The 19,173-nt window shown below is 52.7% G+C and overlaps 1 protein-coding gene across 1 annotated transcript; it reads right to left on the bottom strand.

Moving 5' to 3' along the window:
* Positions 1-13,334: 13,334 nt before the first annotated feature.
* Positions 13,335-15,145, bottom strand: ASPRV1 (aspartic peptidase retroviral like 1). Its single transcript, XM_023757433.1, is given in 2 exon segments — positions 13,335-14,831; positions 14,834-15,145. Coding segments are annotated over 2 exon segments (1,110 nt in total). The 5' UTR covers positions 15,008-15,145; the 3' UTR covers positions 13,335-13,895.
* Between the last annotated feature and the right edge of the window lie 4,028 nt (positions 15,146-19,173).

Genomic DNA, 19,173 nt, shown 5'->3' with positions numbered 1-19,173 from the left:
CTGGGATCAAGCCCGCAACTCAGGCATGTGTCCTGACCAGGAATTGAACCGTGACCTCCTGATTCATAGGTGGATGCTCAACCACTGGGCCACACCAGCTGGGCCCGCTTAAAACTTTGGAAAGGTTTCATGGCACCCTCGGAGTTAACTCTGTGGCCTGCAGCCTGCGGGTCTTATGAGAAAGGATCTTCCTGCGAGTTCTACTTGGGGAAAGTGGCCTGGCTCTTCCACTTTCTCCAAAACTGAGCAGCCACGTGCAGGGCCTGTCTAGGATGCGATTCTAGGGTCCCCCTCTGGACAGGCTCCAAATTGAACCCACGAAAGAGTGACCTGTAGGAGTGAACATGGGAGAAAACTGTCTTCTCCCGGGGGCCCTGCTCACCCGGCCGAGGAGAGGAAGCTCTGCACCACAGATAACTGGGCAGACAGCTCTCACGTATAGAGCGCCTCCCCACACGATGACAAATCTTATCCAAGGTTTCCTGACTTTGTCCACAGCTGCCTGATGAAGAGTGTCCTTCGTTATATTATACGGCCCATGTCACAATATTGTTTAACCCACATCTCCTGAGTGCTCGGTGCCTCCATGACCTCTCACACAGCCCTGGGTGGGGGTGGGGGAGTGCCATCATGACCCCATTTCATAGCCCGCGAAGCAGGGAGAGAGGTGAGGCATTGCTCAATCCACAGAGCCAGCGAGCTCTGACTCCAGAGCCCCATTCCTTTGCCTCCGTTCCTGCAAAAGCGATGTCCAACTGTAATCAATTTTCCAAGTAAAGCAACTTTCCTTTTCTAAGCCTTTGAATGCAGCTATTCATGTACCATAGAGCGGCCTCAGGTTTCAGTTAATGGGGCAGAAATTGTGAGTGCACAAGACAACTGTGGATTCTCATTGCTAAGTCATCACGCTTCCCTCTTTCTAACTCCCTCCCTGCCGATCGTGAGGAATAACGCGGACTCCTGAACCTCCTGGGGCGTCTTGTGCAATCACCCAGCATGCTCCTGGGCGAAGACATCCTGTCCGGATTGAAGACATTCTTTCTACACCACATCTTTCTGGTTGTGGACCCCATGACATCACCGTACTTATCCAACCAGGACTTACTAAACACAACTTCCCCGGAGGCCTGGAGTCCCTCTTTGGTCTGCCTCTCCGACGTCACTGTGACCTAGAGGAGGAGGGACATCAAGGCTCTCTGCCAAGAGTCTCTGGAATAGCACTTCCTCGTTATTGCTTTCTTGGGCCTTCCCATCAATTAGGGACATTCGGCTCCAATGACCAAGGGCCCCCCAGGCAGGGACTGTACAGGAAGCATTGCTCAGGGCTTGGCACTAACTGGGTGGTAAGATACCTGCCCACTCTGCCTTGAGACCAGTCAAGGTGGATGGGGCTGCCGACTGCTGCCTCGGGGTGAGTGTATCGTCCAGAGGGGAATAAAGCAATGTGACTCAAGGCGGAAAGCTCTGGGTCAGAATGTGTCTACCTTTAAGGAATCCATGGGCCTGGGAGAGAAAAGACCCGGGAAGGCCAATGGGACGGAGGAAAGGGAGAAACACACCAGCTCACCAACCCTACTGGCCACCCGGATGGCCAGGCTGGGTAACACCTAGGGGCCACCCCCAGCCCCACAGAGTGGCCAGTGGGGATGGAAGACCCAATATCCACCTGCTAAAATGGTCACCTGGTTAAAGTCAGAGTGTTGGACAAACTCTTGCCTTGCCAATAGTCCCAACCCAGAAGGTAGAAAATGCTGTTATCGTAAGCACTGGAGCTCATTATGATCAAACGTGAGCGAGCTGGCCAAGCAGAACGAGAGGCTCTGGAGGGAGGGGTGCCACGGCTGCCACACCCTGTAGTTACCTGGGAAGGGGTCCTGGGTGCTGGTCAAGCACACAGACTAGTCGGATGGATCTAAGGGCCAGTGGCAACTCCACCCTTTACACTCGGTGACCTGGGCAGCTGTCCTGGGCTCTGCTCTCCTTGTCCGTGAAGTGAGGACGGTCCAGTCGTCCCTTAGCATCCAAGCGGATTGGTTCCTGGACACCCTCCCCCTCCGACACCAAATTCCAAGAATGCTCCGGCCCCTTATATCACATGGCGTGGTATTTGCATAGAACCTGCATTGGCAGGTGGGCTGAGCAGGTGTGCCTACACATCGCTTCATCCAGGTGGGCTCGGAGCAAGTGCTCGGCACGTGGCAAATTCAAGGGTTGCTTTTCAGAACTTTCTGGGATTTCTTTTTAAGAATATTTTCACATTGGTTGTTAAATTCACGGATGTAAAACCTGTGCATGGAGAAGGCTAACTGTACTTCCCAGGGCTTTGGGGGAGGGGGACTCGAGAGGAAAGGGATGAAAGAGAGCCGAGCCCAGGGCCTGGCGTCAGGAAGCATCCAGGACATGGGAGCAATGGCGGTGATTATACTGACAAGGAGAAGAGTCGGAGCGCTGGCAGGACTACAGATTTCCAGAAGACAAAATTCTGACACTCGGACAGGTAATCAGCCTTAAGGGGAAATGACACCAGATGGTAGGGGAGTGTTCAAATATGTCATTCTGACTGTGCTATTCAGACGACAAGTCGTGGGCAGGAAGTGGTTAAGCTGAAAGGGGGAGCGGAGAAGAGGGTGACTCAGGGACAGGCAGCCCACAGTGGGTCGGGGCCTTTTCCAGGTGGCACCTCATCTAGGTGCTGTTCAGAAAGGCATAAGCCCTAAGACCCCTCCAGCCCTGCAGGGCAGCTCAGACTCTCAAAGAGGAAGACCCGGGGTGGCTCAGCGAGAGGCCCTGGCTAAAATGCCGACATGCTGCAAGTGTTTCATCTGCAACATGGCAGATGCCCGAAGCCCCAGCGTTTGCATGCACCTTCCCAACAGAAAGGCAACTCAGAACAACAGTAGCTGGAGCTCTAGCCAGACAGCAAGAAAGACACCGCACTTAAGTGTGAACTCCAAGTTACTGCAGACGTCGTGACATTGCAGTCAAAAGCTTTGGTCAAAGCAGCTGCCAGCCACGCCCAGACCAGCACCGGGCACGGAACAACTCGGAGCCTCGGAGCCCAGAAGGGGCATCCGTGGAAATGGAGGATCAGGTGGGACCCGATGAGGCACTGCTTTCGCTCCATCACACTAATGTTGGGCAAAACCACCTTTCAGAACTCAGTCCAGGAATCCCATCGCTTTCCCTGAAGAACGGGTGTGTGTTTCCTCCGGGAAACAGTGAATCATTAAATGCACCCTTTTCCTCTTCTTGCTTTGGCTGCCAGGAAGCTCAGAGCCAAATTCACACCTCACCTTTAGTAATGATGTGAGACACCCTGATTTGTATATTTTTGTCTGAAATTCTCTGACCTTGATTTTTATTTAAATTTTTTCCAGTGTTAATGCATGTAATCTTGGAAGACATCTCAAATCCACCTTTGTAGAGAACAGGAAGGCATGTTTGTATAAGATAAATAATGCTCTGGTCTTTTCTTTTGCACGCAGAGGGAAGTGAGCCTGACTAAGCAGGAGTGAGTTTATTGGAGTTGAGAGAGTGGAGAGGAAAGGTGTGTGGGGTTTTTTTTAGGTTTGTGTGTGTGTGTGTGTGTGTGTGTGTTTTAAGTACTGGAAGCAAACTTGCCAGACTAGAAGGGAGCTGCCTCGGGCTGAAGGCAATCCCCACTCACTGTCTAGAGCAGTGGTTCTCAACCTTCTGGCCCTTTAAATACAGTTCCTCATGTTGTGACCCAACCATAAAATTATTTTCGTTGCTACTTCATAACTGTAATGTTGCTACTGTTATGAATGGTAATGTAAATATCTGATATGCAGGATGGTCTTAGGCGACCCCTGTGAAAGGGTCGTTTGACCGCCAAAGGGGTCGCGACCCACAGGTTGAGAACCGCTGGTCTAGAGGAACCGGGGCTCTAGGAGTTTCCACAGAGGCTGGAGGCAGCAGCAGAGCTGACCTGGGTCTGAGTCACCTGTCTGAGCGGAAGGAGCACCACCCTTTCTCCCAGTTCGAGAAAGTGTGCTGGATGGCAAATAAACGAGAATGACATTTTTACAGGACTTGCCTGGACTCTGCTCTGTTGCATATTTTAAAAAAGAAAGTGACTTGCAAATTTCAGCATTTTATTAACAAATTACTCGTGACCCCACCAACATTAAATTAGTGGGCGCTGGTTGATCTGCAAGAAGGCATCCAGTGGCGTGACTGGGCCACTGTCCCCAGCCCCGTCCATGTGACATGAATACAGTAATTTGGAGTCCGATATGGACGGCACATTCCCACAGCTAGGACGACCCCGAGACAGCTGCCAGATTGATGGGGAGGGTGCCCCTTGGACAGAGATAAGTGAGGCTCCTGCACTTGGCCACGGATGGACAAAGGGAAGCTGTTTACAGCCAGAGGGTCAAAGAGAAAAGGGCTCAACGCTGAGTCTCAGAGTGAAGGGACCATCGCAGAGGGAAGACCTTCTGTGCCACATGCAGAGGCTGGAGAGCAAATCAGAGTGAAAGAGGGGCCACCGGCCCAGATCGGGGCAGCCCTGGGCCTTGGCATAGCCTGAGCTGGTCTCCCTGCTTCCTCCCTGGTTCTGCGCCCCCCCTCCCAGGCTCTCCCCAAAGCCTAGATCCTTTGAAAACAGACATCAGGTCCCAGCCTCCTTGACACAAAACCCTCCTATGGAGCTCCATCCGCTCAGCAGAACATCTGAGTCTCTCCAGTGGCAAGTCCCCTCCTGACTACCCTCCCCCACACACTCCACCCCACCAGCCCTGGCCTGTGCGCTCTTCCCAGACACCCAGGGCCTTTGCACATGTTACTCCTTCCACCTGGAATGCCTTCCCCATGACACCTGGCTGTTCCCTCACTACACTCAGGTCTCTGCATAATGTCCCCTTATCCACAAGGCCCTCTGGGTCCCTCTGCATAACATTGTACATCCCTCATCACTTCTGCCTGCTATCCCCCTGGCCCTGGTTCCATTCTCATTACCACATGACACATTAATGTTTGTGTCTGTTTGATGTAAAAATGGGGCTGAGCCAGAGCAGGGACAACTTGCCACTGTGGCTGTCCCAGCACCTAGAACAGCACCCGTACATTGGGGGGGGGGGGCATGCTCAGTGAGACACACTTGTGGGTGGGTGGGTGAGAGACAGAGACAAACTTCAGTCTCAGGGCTAAGGCAGACCAGTGCTCTCCATGTCACATGCCCCAAGGGAAGATGGTAAAACAAAGTGAGTGAGGTTTCACTGCAAATCAAGGACTTGATCAGCATCAGGGGAAAGCACCACAGTGAGGGCCCGGGAAATCCTAGGCTCTCGCATAATCCAGATGACTGCTCGAAAGCAAGAGCTACCTGATAGAAAACAATCTGGTTGAGAACATGGGGCGGGGTGGGGGTGGGGGGGAGACAATTCAGCCCAAAGGACAATTTGGTCTAAAACTATACTCCACGTTATTCTTTTTTTAATTGGGGTTTTTATGTAGCACGGAGGTGGAGTGCATCCTTTTGCACCTCTTCAAGTGGTTGGCTTAAATCAATTTTACCCTCTGCTTTAAGTTTCCAGTTAATATTTCAGCCAACTATTTCACTCCTGTTCATTTCTTAAAATGCACTGTGCAGTGTCATAAAGGTGCAGAGAAGGCGAATGTGCCGCTTGGTGAGTTATCACACGGAGAACAGCCAGGCAGGAAGGGAGACACTGCAGGCCCTTCTGCCGCCATCACGCCCTTTCTCGCCTTGTAATTGTGCCTCCTGAGCCTGCATTTCTGTGCACCATGGTTCGGTTTGGCCTATTTGTTTTAGAATCGCATACAAACGGACTCCTGCTGTGCGAGCCTGTGTCCGGCTGTGAGAGGTGTGTTGTACGTGATTGCAGTCCTTTCCTTTCACTACTGTTCTGTGAGGTTTCTAACAGCGAAATGTCCAAAAAGCGGGGGATTGGTTTAATCAAATCTGGGTGTTTACCAAATAGAGAGTATTACATAATCCCACTTTTGCTAAGAAGGAAAAAGAATGAGAGAGTGAGAGAAAACGAAAGAAGAAGAAGAATACATCCGTATGAATGTCTAAAGAGAAAGGCCTGGAAAAACACGCCACGTCTGACCTACGGAGGGAGAGCGGGTGCCGCGCTCCCCGTGGAGTTTATTTGTGTATGTAATTGGAGTGACCTCATTTTCCGGTTTTTCTATAAATGGGCACTCACTGCTTTTTTTTAGAAAGAACAACAAAACAAAAAACACACAAAAAGGAATTTAAACGATGAAGAAATTAACCATGTGACGGTAAGTAACCATCGAAGAGCAGGGTCTGATTCTGTGGAAGTTTCAGGAGTCTTTTCTCCCAGCTATGTCTCCTCTGCCTGGCTGATGATTTTGATGAACTTTTTATTTTCATATATTGATCAAATAACAATGAATGTCTCCATGTTTGTGAGGTTTATAAATACCTTATACACTGTTCAGTTAACAAGATCTATTTGTTAGATACTTAAGCCTTTCAAATTCATGTCCCCCACTCTGTCCTGCCCTGCTCTGTTCATGACGGATGAAACAACCTTAGTTTGGACGGAGCCTTTGTCCAGCTGCTCCAGCAGATGAACTGAACACTGTGAGTCAGGTCGGCTTCAACTCCAGCCTTGGTTCAGCACTGACCATCTGAGCAACTGACCGTTGGGCAGACTAACCTCCCCTGGTTTCAGTGTCCCCATCTGTCCAATGGGGACAAAACCGATGTTGAGGGGGTTTGTGAGACTCAGAAATTGCCCAATCGGCAACCTGCATGTCACTGCAGGCCAGTTTCTGGGCCTCTGCACCATGGACGTTTGGGGCTGGAGAATTCTGTGTTGCCAGTGGGGGAGCTGCAGGGGCACCCTGTGCATTGTGGGAGGGTCAGCAGCATCCCTGATACCACAGATGCCAGCAGCGAGGCCTCCCAAGTTGTGACAACATCTGTCTCCAGACGTTGCTAAATGTGCCCTGGGGGCAAAGCTGTCCCCAGGGAGAACTGCTGCCGTAGGCTTGTCCCTCTCTCACCTCCCATAACTGATGCCCCAGGTCCTGCTGGTTCCTCCTCCTTTCACCTCCAGAATCCGTGCCCTTCCTCACGGAGCCTCCTCAGCCTGCCCGGGGCCAGGTCAGATCCTCAACCCACTCCCTCCATCCAGTCTCCTTGCCGGTCCCCTCCCCAGGCTGAGGGACAGGACAATACTAATGTGTGCTTTTGCTCTGATTCTTCCATCTCAGTAAGGAGCGGGCTTTTTGGGACTCTCTTAGTCACTGAGCCAGTGTTGCCTGTAAGATATGACACTTTTCTTCCCCATCCTTTCTCTCTGCCTAACCCCACGGACGAGAATATGTTCAAGGGCCCTGGTCGGGGAGTTGGGGTGGCCTTGGGGTGCGTAAGAGGAGATGAGGAAGACAGTCGGGCTGGACCAAATGGATGGTGGTCAGTCTTAGAGAGAACAGGCACCCACACGTCACCCAGCGGCTCAGTCTAAGGAAGTGGCAGGACCTCACAGGGAGGGGCTGCGGGTGTCCTGGGAAGGCAGGACCTGGGACCGGGGCTTCTAATCTCCCCACCGGAAGCAGCACAGCCGCAAGGCCTGAAGGGATCTCGTGGACAGGAGCTCGGGGCTCTCCGTGTGAGAGGGCATCTGTAGGCCCCCCCCCCTTTCAATGCTGCATAAGACTCCGGGACCTTCCTTCCCCAGTCCGAGCAAGGAGGGAGTGCCCGGGAAGACTGAGAGTGGCTGTCTGCAGGCTGGCTGAGAGTGGGACATAATTAGCTTTAATTCTGGAAAATCATTTAAAAATGACATTCCTCCCACCTCACTGAGTTTGTGAACTGAGGCTCAGAGGCGTCACAAACAAGATGTCAGCATGTCACATCCCTGCCTACAACCCTTCCCGGCTCCCACCTGAGGCTGAAGGCCCTGACGACACAGCAGAGCAGCAGGGCTCACTCTCCACGCTTGTTCCCAGGGCAGACATCACTAATCAATCATGGCATCTTTCTGGCTGCGTCTGAACACAGTCCCAGAATCCTTTTCAGCACCACCCACCAGGCCGCTGCATGGAGCTGAAGTCAATCATTTTCTGGACGTTAGGAGCCACTCCCACCATCACCACTCCCACGCACATTTTACTGCTCCTTAAACCAGGGTGGACCGTTGGGATGTATATTTATGTTACAGGGTTTATTTTTTCTTCCTCCAAAAAATATTACATTTATAATGTACGTTTTAATGGAGTGCATCTTAGAGCTGAAGAAACGCAGCACCGGCTATCCCGGGCCTGGGGTTTCCTCAAAAGGCCTTCAGGATCCTCCACACCAGCCTGTGCCCCTCCCCAGGCCCCCGTTAGCCTGCACCTGCACCTGCACCGGCCCCGCTCTTCCTTGCTCCCTTTCCTAACTTTCCTCCCTCTCTCCCACCTCTTCTTGGGAAATATCCACTTGTCTTTCAAGACTCAGCTTAAAGATCTCCTCTGTGGAGCCTTCCAACCCCACATGTGCCTGTCCCTGAGTCCTGCACAGATGGGAGGGGACAAATCCCTAGAGGCCAGGGCCCACCTCACGCACTTCCCAGGCACCAAGAGGCTCTAACGGGAACCCAGAGAGGCAGAGCAGGACGAGGTTGGCCCCACGTGCCTTGGAGAAGTGGCCCGTCCAGGCCTGGGGAAGGCCTGCCTGCCGTATCTGAGCAGTCAGAACTTGAGAACGAATGCACGAACCCACAGTGAGGCACAGACCAGCTGGGTGGAGTCGATGCTCAGAGTGGCCTGACCAGAGTTTGCCCTCCTTGCAGCCCAGCCAGGGAAGCCACATTTATTACCCTGGGTTGCTTGGCAACAGGGGACTCTGGAGAGGCCGGTGACTGATAGGACTGGAATGTGCGGTGGCGTCAGCTGGCAGCTGCCTCGGTGGCTGAGGACCAGGTGGGCAGGCCAGGTCACCTCTCTGGGGCATGGAGACGGGCCACTCCCTCGGCATCGCCACGGGACGACTTGTGGCCTTTGGTCTCTGACTCCAGCTGGCCTCCTGATGGGCACATTGCGTCCTCAAGATAAAGTTGTCCCTTTAGACTGGCACCTAAAGCCATGCACAGCTGTGAGCCTCAGCATTTCTTAAGGTGACCGCAGTCTGATGGCATAATTTGTCTTATTTGCTGCCAAGGACCACCCACATCTGGCACTGAGGAGGTGTTTAACAACTGGTTGCTTCTAGGTGTGTTTTTCACAGATATATGGGTTAGTATTCTGAAACTACTTTCAGGAGCCAGGTTTCTCATTGTTGGGAAAAGAAGTTACAAACAAGGAAAGGGGGAAGGTTAAGAGAGACCCTATGGTGCTGGGCTAGAATTGGAGGTGTCAGTATGAGCTCAGATTTTTAATATAGAGAATGACAGATAATAGAAGCATATACAGATGTACTCATCTCCAAAAAATATTACATTTATAATGTACATTTATAATTACATTATAGAGCATTTTTATCTCAGCTCTGACCACTGAGAGACTTAAGAGGTCATGACACTCAGTAGCAATGAGCACACCTAACACCCAGACCCTGTTTTCTGCATACCAGGCTCTACCAAAAAGAACCAGGGCTCACCCTAGCCGGTTTGGCTCAGTGAATAGAGCATCGGCCTGTGGTCCCAGGTTCGATTCCAGTCAAGGCCACATGATCCAGTTGCAGGCTTGATCCTCAATGTGGGGCGTGCAGGAGGCAGCCGATCAATGACTCTCTCTCATCATTGATGTTTCTATCTCTCTCTCCCTCTCCTTTCCTCTCTGAAATCAATTTAAAAAAAAAAAGAACCAGGGCTCTTCAGAGAAACAGCTGATTCCAGGGCTGGTGCAAGGAAGGTACAGGATGAACCTGGAACATCTTGTGACAGAAAATAAGGAAGGGCTCAGATGATGATGGGGACTCGTCCCAAGAAGTCAGGAGCCAGTGTGAAAAGGCTCCTGAGGTCAAATCTGAAGACATTTGAGCATCAAAATAAACAACGACAGTAACAGAGTACAACTGATGGAATAAAATAAGCCTGTGAGTCCACAATGGTACACACAGAGAGTAAAGAAGTAGACAGAAGGGAAAGCTTTTCTTTAGAGTTGAGGGCCAGCTAGCAAATGGAGAGGGGCAGAACTGAAAGGTCACATGGCAGGCAAGGCCCAGCAGTGGGCCCGGTGGGGGACAGTCCGACGAGAAACAGGCTATTTATATATTTTACCTATAACATACATTTCTCAGAGTACCAACCCAGAAGACACTCAGTAGCTACACAGGAAAGTTACGTTACAATGGAGGAACCTGACAGACACCACTTTGACCAACTGATTAAAGTTGAATCACCAGTAATGAAATGAATAAGCATTTATTCCGTTATCAAATCCCGTGCCTCCTGACATGATGCGCTTCTGGGTTTTCCTGCCAAAAATGTACAGCCTGAATCTGATCATGAGAAAATGAAGGTTCATATTCTACATAGTAAGTGACCAGGTCTCTTCACAAATGTCAAGGTCATGAAAGACAAGACAGATTGAGGATCTGTTCAGATTAAAGGAGACTAAAGCGATGTGATGACTAAAATGCATTGTGTGGCTGGATTGGATCCTGGACCAGAAAACAATTGGTTCCTTTTGCTATAAAGATCATTAATGGGATAATTGGGGAAATGTGATACGCTCTGCAGATGATAACAGGATTATACCAATGTCAATGTCCTGATTTTGATCATTCTATTGTGGTTACATAAGAGGATTCCTTCCTTCTATAGGAAATAAACACTAACGTGTTGAGGAGTAAATGTGTATCATATTTGCAATTTTCAAACAGTTCATATACATATAGATAGAGAGAGATTGAATGATAATGTTAATTGGTAAAATGTTAATATTGGGGGAAATTAGGTTAAACATATATGGAAATTCTTTGTACTACTCTGCAAATTTTCTGTAAGCCTGCATATAAACACAAGCTTAAAAATAAATGTTTGCTGGATGAAAGCACGAGAAATTACCTAGCACCGTTGAGAATTGGGAGGCACTTAGTTTTGTGGTGGTCACTGTTAGAAAAGAGGGGTCTTGTGGGGCCGTGAGTTGCCCCTTCCCTAGTGGGATCAGAATGTTCTAGGCCAGGGCTTTCGTGTGCATGCGAGTCACCTGGAGATCTGGTCCGAGGCAGGTGCCGGCCTGGGCGAGGATGAGATGCTGCATTTCTAACCAGCTCCCAGCTGGTGCTCAGGCACCTTCCTGCTGGTCCCAGGACCAAAGGAGGTGGATACACCTGAGCTTTAGGCCGGGCGCATTGGGCCCATCTGTTGAACCAGCTTTAATTGCTCTTCCCAGGCGATTCCAATGCAGCCAAGGTTAGAGCTTCACACTGACGCCTGCCTGTCTCCTCCTTTCCATCATCTCAAGCGCAGGCCCTAAGTCTGAATACTGCCACGGCTTTCAAGCTAGATTCTTTGCTGCTCTTTTACTCCAACCTACACCTAGAAGCCAGATCTTTCTTGTCCTCCACCATTCAAACACTCCTTGCAAAGCCAGCCCCAACTCCTCGTCCAGGCATCAGCCCTCGGCGACGTGGCCGACCCACTCCCTGGCTGCTCTCCAGGGCTCCCCCTGATACTCTGCTCCTAGGAGAGCGGCATTCAGCACCCACAGCCCAGGTTTCACCTTCACACATTGGGGGGTGGGTGGCACTGGTAACCCCCGCACACACGCACTGTACCCATCTTAAGTCTCACTCGGGGTGAGACAAACGGCGCTCTAGTAAGAACCACCACCTCGTTCCTTCCTCCATGGGGCCCCCTCCGCACGCGGGCCCCAGCTGGGCCCTCATGCTCCCCCAGGAGAACCGGTGGCTCAGAGCAGGGAGGAGAGGTCCCTGCAGCTGGGACACAGGTCCACCAGCCGGCTGTGCACAGGGAAGGGCAGGGAGAAGGCTGACACGAGGTGCTGCCTGGAATTCTGGCCTGGCACCCATTCCCTGTGCCCGCACCCCTGCCCGCTTCCCCACCCGCCACTCCACAACCTCCCCGCCTCAGCCCAGCCTGTGGCTAGGAGCTGAAGGACCTAGAGGAAATAGGTTACAGGGAGGTGCCACCTGGGCTGTCCCCTCAGGGGAGGGGTTGGCCTAGTAGACAAGCAGCTTCTGTTAGAAGTTAAAACCAAACCTAAGAAGGGAGACCTGGGAGGTGGGGGACAGGAGAGGGCCTCCTTCCCCGTTCTCCTACCTCCTTCTCTGGTTCTGTCTCCACTTCACGGCTCCTCGCTGGGCCCACCCTCCTCCAGGCCTCGCTTTCCTGGGAGAAGACTTCCCCCTGAAGCAGACCCGCCCATCACCCAAAGTTCCTTGGGGCTGACGAGCTAATTCCCCTGACGATGTTTGGCTGCCCAGGGGCTGAGCAGGTGCCTCGGTTTACAGATAATCAGCTGGAATTCGAGGGGGAGCAGCGGCTCTCAGCTCAGACTAGCTTCCAGAAGTCCAGGGGCAAGTCATACTCACCCTCCGGGCAGGCTGCTTGTCTCGGGGTGTCCCAGGGGAAACCTCAGGACAGGCTTATCGAACAATCAGGAGGGAGGGGACGAGGCCCTTCCCACCTCCCATTGAAAGCTCTCAAAGCTTTGTACCGCAGTCCCCTTTTGGTTGGGATTTTCAGATTCTTGGCCCTGCTCATTCCAGAGAGGCGGGCAGGCATTTGGAAGCAAATTATGAGGTAGACCCTAAAAGAGATGGACACCCCATTCCCAGATCTGGGAACCCCTCCCCCCACTCCATCCTGCCTCTCCAGTTTGAGGCTCATTCCAAGTCCTTCCAGCAAGAAGCTGTCCTCCCACCACCCGGGCCACCCTGGCGTCGCCACATCCCCGTCTCCCAGAACTCCCCTGGGTGGCCCATGCAGGCCAGCACTTGTCCCTGGCCTTGTGTTCGGCCCCAATCCTGGCTCCCGGGCGGCTATAGGAACCTACTTGCCAGGCAGATCCTTTCCCATCTGTTAACACGCACTGTAATGTTCCAATCCCCGACCAACACACCTCACAAATAACTTTAGGGTATAAGGGGCAATTCTGATGCTACAATATTATAGTTTGAAATGATTAGAGGAATTATGACTCCATTAGAAATGATGGTAGGAATTATGGAGAAAATAAGTCAAAATATTTGAAATTGAGGCTGTCATAAAATCCAAGATACACAGTCACCGTCTATGTATTCTCCTATATCCAGGGTAGGCACTCAGTAAATACTGGAATCTTCCTTCTCTTTGACGTTTACACCCTGTTTTCCTCACCCTCTCACATCCATCCCATTCGTCCCCAATCAACACATGATGTGGTTTTGCCATGAGTCAATCTTTATTGGGTTTGGAAGTAATGAGTTATTGGCACAGGACTCCATGGGTTTCAAAGTAAATGACAGAAGGAAATATACATCACACAGGTGGGAAGGCCCGACAGGGAGGAGTCCCCGAGGAGCTGTGAGGACCCTGCAGCCAGCCCAGCGGATTCAGGCTGCACAGACCTGGGGAGAAGCAGCCATGTCTCAGGGGTCTAAGAGGTCCTCTAGTCCTCTCTCAAAGACAATCACTTCTAGCCTTCATGGAACCTTCTTCCAGCCTTTGAGTCTTTGCCACCAATAGCAGCTTGGCAACCGTGAGGACCCGCTCTCCCTCTAAGAAAGCCCGCCTGCTCTCCCACACCCGTGCGGTTCCCAGGGAAGCCTCCCCCACCAGGGCAGATTAGGTCCCTGCAGAGGGAGGAGGGGATGAGTAGAGGAGGGAAAGAGTTGGTTTTAGAGGGTTGGCCAAGCCCAGGGATCCCCTGAGGACCTGCCCTTCCGCTCCGCTGTGGGGGGTCTTCCACCAGTATTCGGGGGGTAAGGAAATGGGGGCTTTTCAGCAGGAGGGCTGCTGCCCCTCCTCTGAGGGGTCCTCCTCTATGAGCTCCAGGTCAAACTCATCTTCCAGGGACCCTCCAACAGGCAGGAGGCGGAACTTCTTCCCTTTCAGGGTGCACGTGCGATGCTCGAAGTCCAGGACGGCGTTGTGGTCCTGGAGCACATCGGTGCCGATGATGGCTTCTTCAGCACTGGCGTTGGCCACCAGGAACTCTGCCTTGAGCTTCAGTTTGCCCAGCGACACCACCGTATCCCAGATGCCCAGGATCTTCATTTCTGCCCCATTGGCCACTTTGACCACATTCTCAAAGGGCCGAAGGGTGTCCAAGTCCCCATCCGTGACCTCCTCCCACAAGTTCGGGTGGACCACGGAGACCTGGGCCCCGGAGTCCACCAGGAACCTCACGGGCACTTTGCCAATTTTCCCCTTGAGGTAGTAGCCCTTACCCATGCTGTTGGCAAAGACGATCTCCTTGGGCAGGTGGCTGCGGGCGGCTGTGGGCCCCCCGAAGGTCTTCAGCAGGGCGTCTTTCACAGCCTCGTAGTCCCCCTGGTCCTCGGGACTGAGTCCATCGTAGGCCTTCAGGGCATCTCCCCTGAGGGACTCTTTCAGGAACCTTAGCTGGGTGGCATGGTCCCAATGGTTGAGGTCGTTGATGACCTCAAAGCGGTGCAGCCAGAGGTGGGGGGCTATATTGGCTCCATTGAAAGGCTCCGGGATGAAGGCATGCTCCCGACGGCCTCCCTGGCTCCTGGCTCCGCTACCGGCCATCCCTCTGCTCTTGACTGGAACGGCAGCAGCAACCCACGCCAAGTAGAGAAAGCCACAGAGCAGTGCCGGCGCAATCACGCTGGAGAACAAGTCCTCTTTAGTGTTGCTGAGGTGCCCGGCCTGGGGCAGGCAGAAGGCACCAGGTGAGGGTTGTCTGACGAACTGCTGGGTGCAGAGGTGGCTACTGTGGCATGCTCACTCTGCAGAGCCTTTTTGATGCCTAGCCTGGCCCCCAGGGCTCCCCTTCTTCTTTGTTCTAGAAGCTCCGCCCCTGCTTGTCCTGCCCTTCTGCCAGCATCCTGCCCAACGAGCAGGATCAGTGCCTCGCCCTTCTGCATCCATCCATGAGACTGGCACAGGCCAGCCCACGTTGCCAGCCTCAGTCAGAGGGGGGCCACTCAGGTACCCTCCCCAGACTGTGCCCCAGAATAACACATGAGGACACAGAAGACGTTATGACATCCAGGTGTTTGTCATCAGCTGGAGAAGGAAGGGGGAGGCAGGGATCAGAGGCCCATCAACCTTTAGAATGGGGGAACCCTTTGCCCTCAGCCCCAAGTGACCACTGTGAGTGGTTAAAGGAAGGGACCTTACATTAACTGCACTTCTACTATGTGTGCGCATGGGGTAGGTGTTTTCTTATACCTTCTGAACCAAGTGTGGAATCCCATAAGATTCCCCAGAGAGGGAGAGAGAAGAGGGTCCCAGAATCAAGAATGCACAGACATAGTTTTTAAATGATGGGACACACACAGCATTTTCCATGAACTCGATTGCTACAGTAATTTTCCCTCGTTGATCACATCCAATTCAGAGTCAGAACTCTTCCAGGCTGGCCTTAGCCCTGTGCCCTCACTAAGTCCCTGAAGTGGGCTGGTGCAGACCTTGAACTCTGGGAGTGAAGCCACCGGAAGCCAAAGCGGGATCCAGCTCCAGCTCCAGCTCTGGGCGTGCCACGTGTGTCGTCTCCTCCCGATGGCCCCTCTCACCTTCCCGGAACCTCCCAAGAGCCCCTTCCCCCCGCCCCCCACCTGATCATTTATAAAAAGAGCAACCAGGGAATTTTACTCCCATCTGTTCCCAGAAGGGGGAAGTCTGCCATGTTGGTGAAGCTTTGGCTGGAGGAGGTTGAGCTGTATAACCTCCTGCTGGGAGGTGGGGGGGGGGTGCAGGGTCACCCCATGGATGCCCAGAAGGTGAATCTGTGGGCCCCAGGGCTGCAGCCTGACTTGGGCCTGTGCAGGGAGATTGGGGCTGTTGGGGGGGGCACTCTTGTGACCCCTTCAAATGACACCTCCTCCATGGAGCCTTCTACCCTGTCCCTTGCACGGGTGCCCACTCCCAGTCGAGTGTGTTGCAGTGTGTTGTGCTGGTTTATTCACCAGACTGTCTCCTTCGATGAACCGGGGTGTGAGGCTCACACATATCAGGCAGGTGTGACTGTCTCCAGCCCCCACAGAAACTTATTCTGAGGTCAGCAGGTGCTCTCTGCTGGGCTCCAGGCCTGGCCGAGTGCTCTCACCAAACAGGAGAGACTAGGACAGGAGAGGAGCAAGAACCAGTGGCATACCTGTGGCCCTGGGCTGTTTTCCTGGCCCGTGGCCTATTCCTCACTGGCTTCCTGTACCATTCACCACCATCATAGTACCTGGCTGAATCCCAGGTACTATGGGTACTCCTGGCCCCAATCCTGCCTGGAGACAGTCCAGGTTCCTGACGGTGCGGAAAGACCCTCATCCCTGTCACTGTCTTCACCCCTTCCACCTGACACAGTGAGCCAGCAGATAGGCAGCTGGGTCAACACCTCTCATCACAGCTGCCAAGCTAAGGTGGGGCCATTCCAGGAGCCCAGGGGAGGGGGAATGAAGTCACTGGAAGGTGTCAAGGGCAGGTGGGTCTCTGAGAGATTGCATAATAAATAATCCCGCACCCAGAGAAATGCCCAGGCCACCCGCAGGACCAGGAAGCCCCTTCTGCAGGCGGACTTCTGTGGACAGACGCCCAGCCCCTGGAATGGGCGTTGTTCTGTGGCCCAGGGACCTGACCTAGTGGCCTCCTGGCTCCCTGGTATTTGTCACCCACACACACACCTGGTCCCTTGGCAGTGAGAATGGGGTGAGAGGCAGGTGGCTAATCAGCGGGCGAATTAGAGCTGCTAGATGCCCCAACTGTGGCTCTTCACACCACACTGAAGTCAGACCTCCCCGGTGCTCTGGACTAGAAGGAGGCAGCCATGGAACTTGGGTCATGGCACTTCACTTGACTGGGTTTGGCAAAGTCATTTCCTATCCATCGCCTCATTGAACTTCATAACAATCTGTGAGGAGACCAGCCCACCCTCCTCTAGGGTCTGAAGCACAGGGAGCTTGAATATCTGGATGGCTCGCTTCAGGACCCAAGATGCCCAGTGCATGGAGAAGGGCATTCTGTAAATAAAATCTGGGAAGTGAGCGTGCTGGGCTCAGGGAGGTGTGCAGCTAGGGCCTGGGGGCTTGTGCTGTTGATGGCCTCTGATGGGGACAAAGATCTAATGAGCAGTAAGCAAGAGCTGATTGTGGAGTCAAGAATTTCATAAGCCAGTTGTTAAACCAACTGGTAGCTTTGTGGAAGTATTTACACCACAGAAATTGGCAAATTCTAGAGTAAGACTTTCCCCCCCTCTGGGAATCCAATTTATCATCACACCCCTGCATGAGGAAGAACTTGTTTTCCCTCTCTCCCCCCGCCCTGCCTCCCACTCTCCCTGGCAGACAAAGCCCCATGGCCAGTGCCTGACAAGTTTATAGTAATCTCCTCTCATGCCTGGCCACTTATTGAAATCCCCTCTCTAGCCTAGCTTGCCCCATGTTACTCACAAACTTTACACTTTTGGGTCCCTTGGCTTGAGGCAGGGGCCTTCCGCAGGGAGCTCCCCAGGCTGGCTGTTCACACAGTCCCATCTGGGATCCCTAAGACAGAAGCACATGGAACTGGTGGTTACCAGGAGAGCCTGGATGGGCTGAGTTTAGGGACTAGTCTCTGGCTAGGGTCAGAAACAGGGTGAAGTAAGTTCTCAAGTCCTTTGGGAGATGCCCGCCAGTGCAACACCCCAAAACCACTCAGGGACCTCAAAATTGCCATGCTATTGCTACACTGATGAGCTAAACCAGCTGGGGCAAACCAGGTGTCTCCTCCCAGAACCTCAGAAATCGTGGCTAATTATTGACAAGTATAGGTATTGGGGCGGGAACACCCTCATTATTACCCATTAGCATTTCCTGAGCATGTTCTGAAGCAGGCACCGGGCACTTAACCCGAGAGGAGGCAAATCAGGACAGTAAACAGGAAGGACTGAGGGAGTCCCCACCTCCACACCCTCACTGACATCTCAAGGCTGCGAACTCTGCCTGCACCATGTGGCCCCAGCTTCCCAGCACCCCTTTGCCGCTTCTCCCCCCACCCCCACCCCATCCCACCCAGGACAGGGCCCATTAGGGCCCCTGAGAATTGAAGCACTTGGTGGGCAATGAGGACGCAACTGGAAACCATGGGCCGCCTTCTCTGTGCTGTTTCTGCTGCCTGACGATTTCTGAGAGCACAGAGGGCATGGTGCTGGCAGGAGCCTGAGCCTTCAAGTCCTGAGGGTGGAGGCAGGGCCCAGTGATGCAGGGTGGGCTGGGAGGGCACCTGGACATTCTCAGGACATCTTTTCTAGCAAAGAGCTGAGAGACCTTATGGATTTGGGTGGCCCGGTGAGGCCCAGACTGGAACAGCGGGAGGGTCGGGAAAGGTGCAGCAAGCCCCACAGGGCACAGGCGCTGCTGCTCCTCTCCAGGCTCATGAGGGGGATGGGGGAGAGGGAAGGGGGATTCAAGGACTCAAGACAGCAAAGGAGACCAGAGTGCACAGTCTCCGTTTGACCTGTGAAGTCACACAGGCTCTCACTCAGAAAGGTCTAAGCTTGGTCTGCTGCTCTGCTGTTGCTATCTTGAAATTCCCAATAATTTATTTTTATTTATTTTATTTTTTTGTTAATCCTCACCAGAGGATATTTTCCCATTGATTTTTAGAGAGAGTGGAAGTGAGGGAGAGACACAGAGAGAAAGAAACATCGATGTGAGAGAAACACACCAATTGGTTGCTTCCCACAGGTGTCTGAACCAAGGCCGGGGATTGAGCCTGCAACCGAGGCATGTGCCCTTGACCACAATCAAACCCGGGACCCTGCAGTCTACAGGCCAATTGCTCTATCCATTAAGCCAAACCGGCTGGGGTAAAATTCCCAATAATTTTGAATAAGGGGCCCACACTTTTGTTTTGCACCAGACACTGTAAATTATGTGGCTGGTGTTGTCTCCAACCAACCTAATGGGGACTTCCCTTCACACACACACACACACACACACACACACACCACAATACAAACGCACATACACACACCACACAAACACTCATTACCACACACATATACACTGTCTAAAAAAACACACTCCCCACCACTATACACTGGGCACATGTAAAACAC

This window comes from Myotis lucifugus, unplaced genomic scaffold (assembly GCF_000147115.1).
Source record: "Myotis lucifugus unplaced genomic scaffold, Myoluc2.0 scaffold_108, whole genome shotgun sequence".
Lineage (NCBI taxonomy): Eukaryota > Metazoa > Chordata > Mammalia > Chiroptera > Vespertilionidae > Myotis > Myotis lucifugus.
The sequence above is the reverse complement of the archived record's forward strand: the minus strand, read 5'-3'. Positions and strand labels throughout refer to the sequence as shown.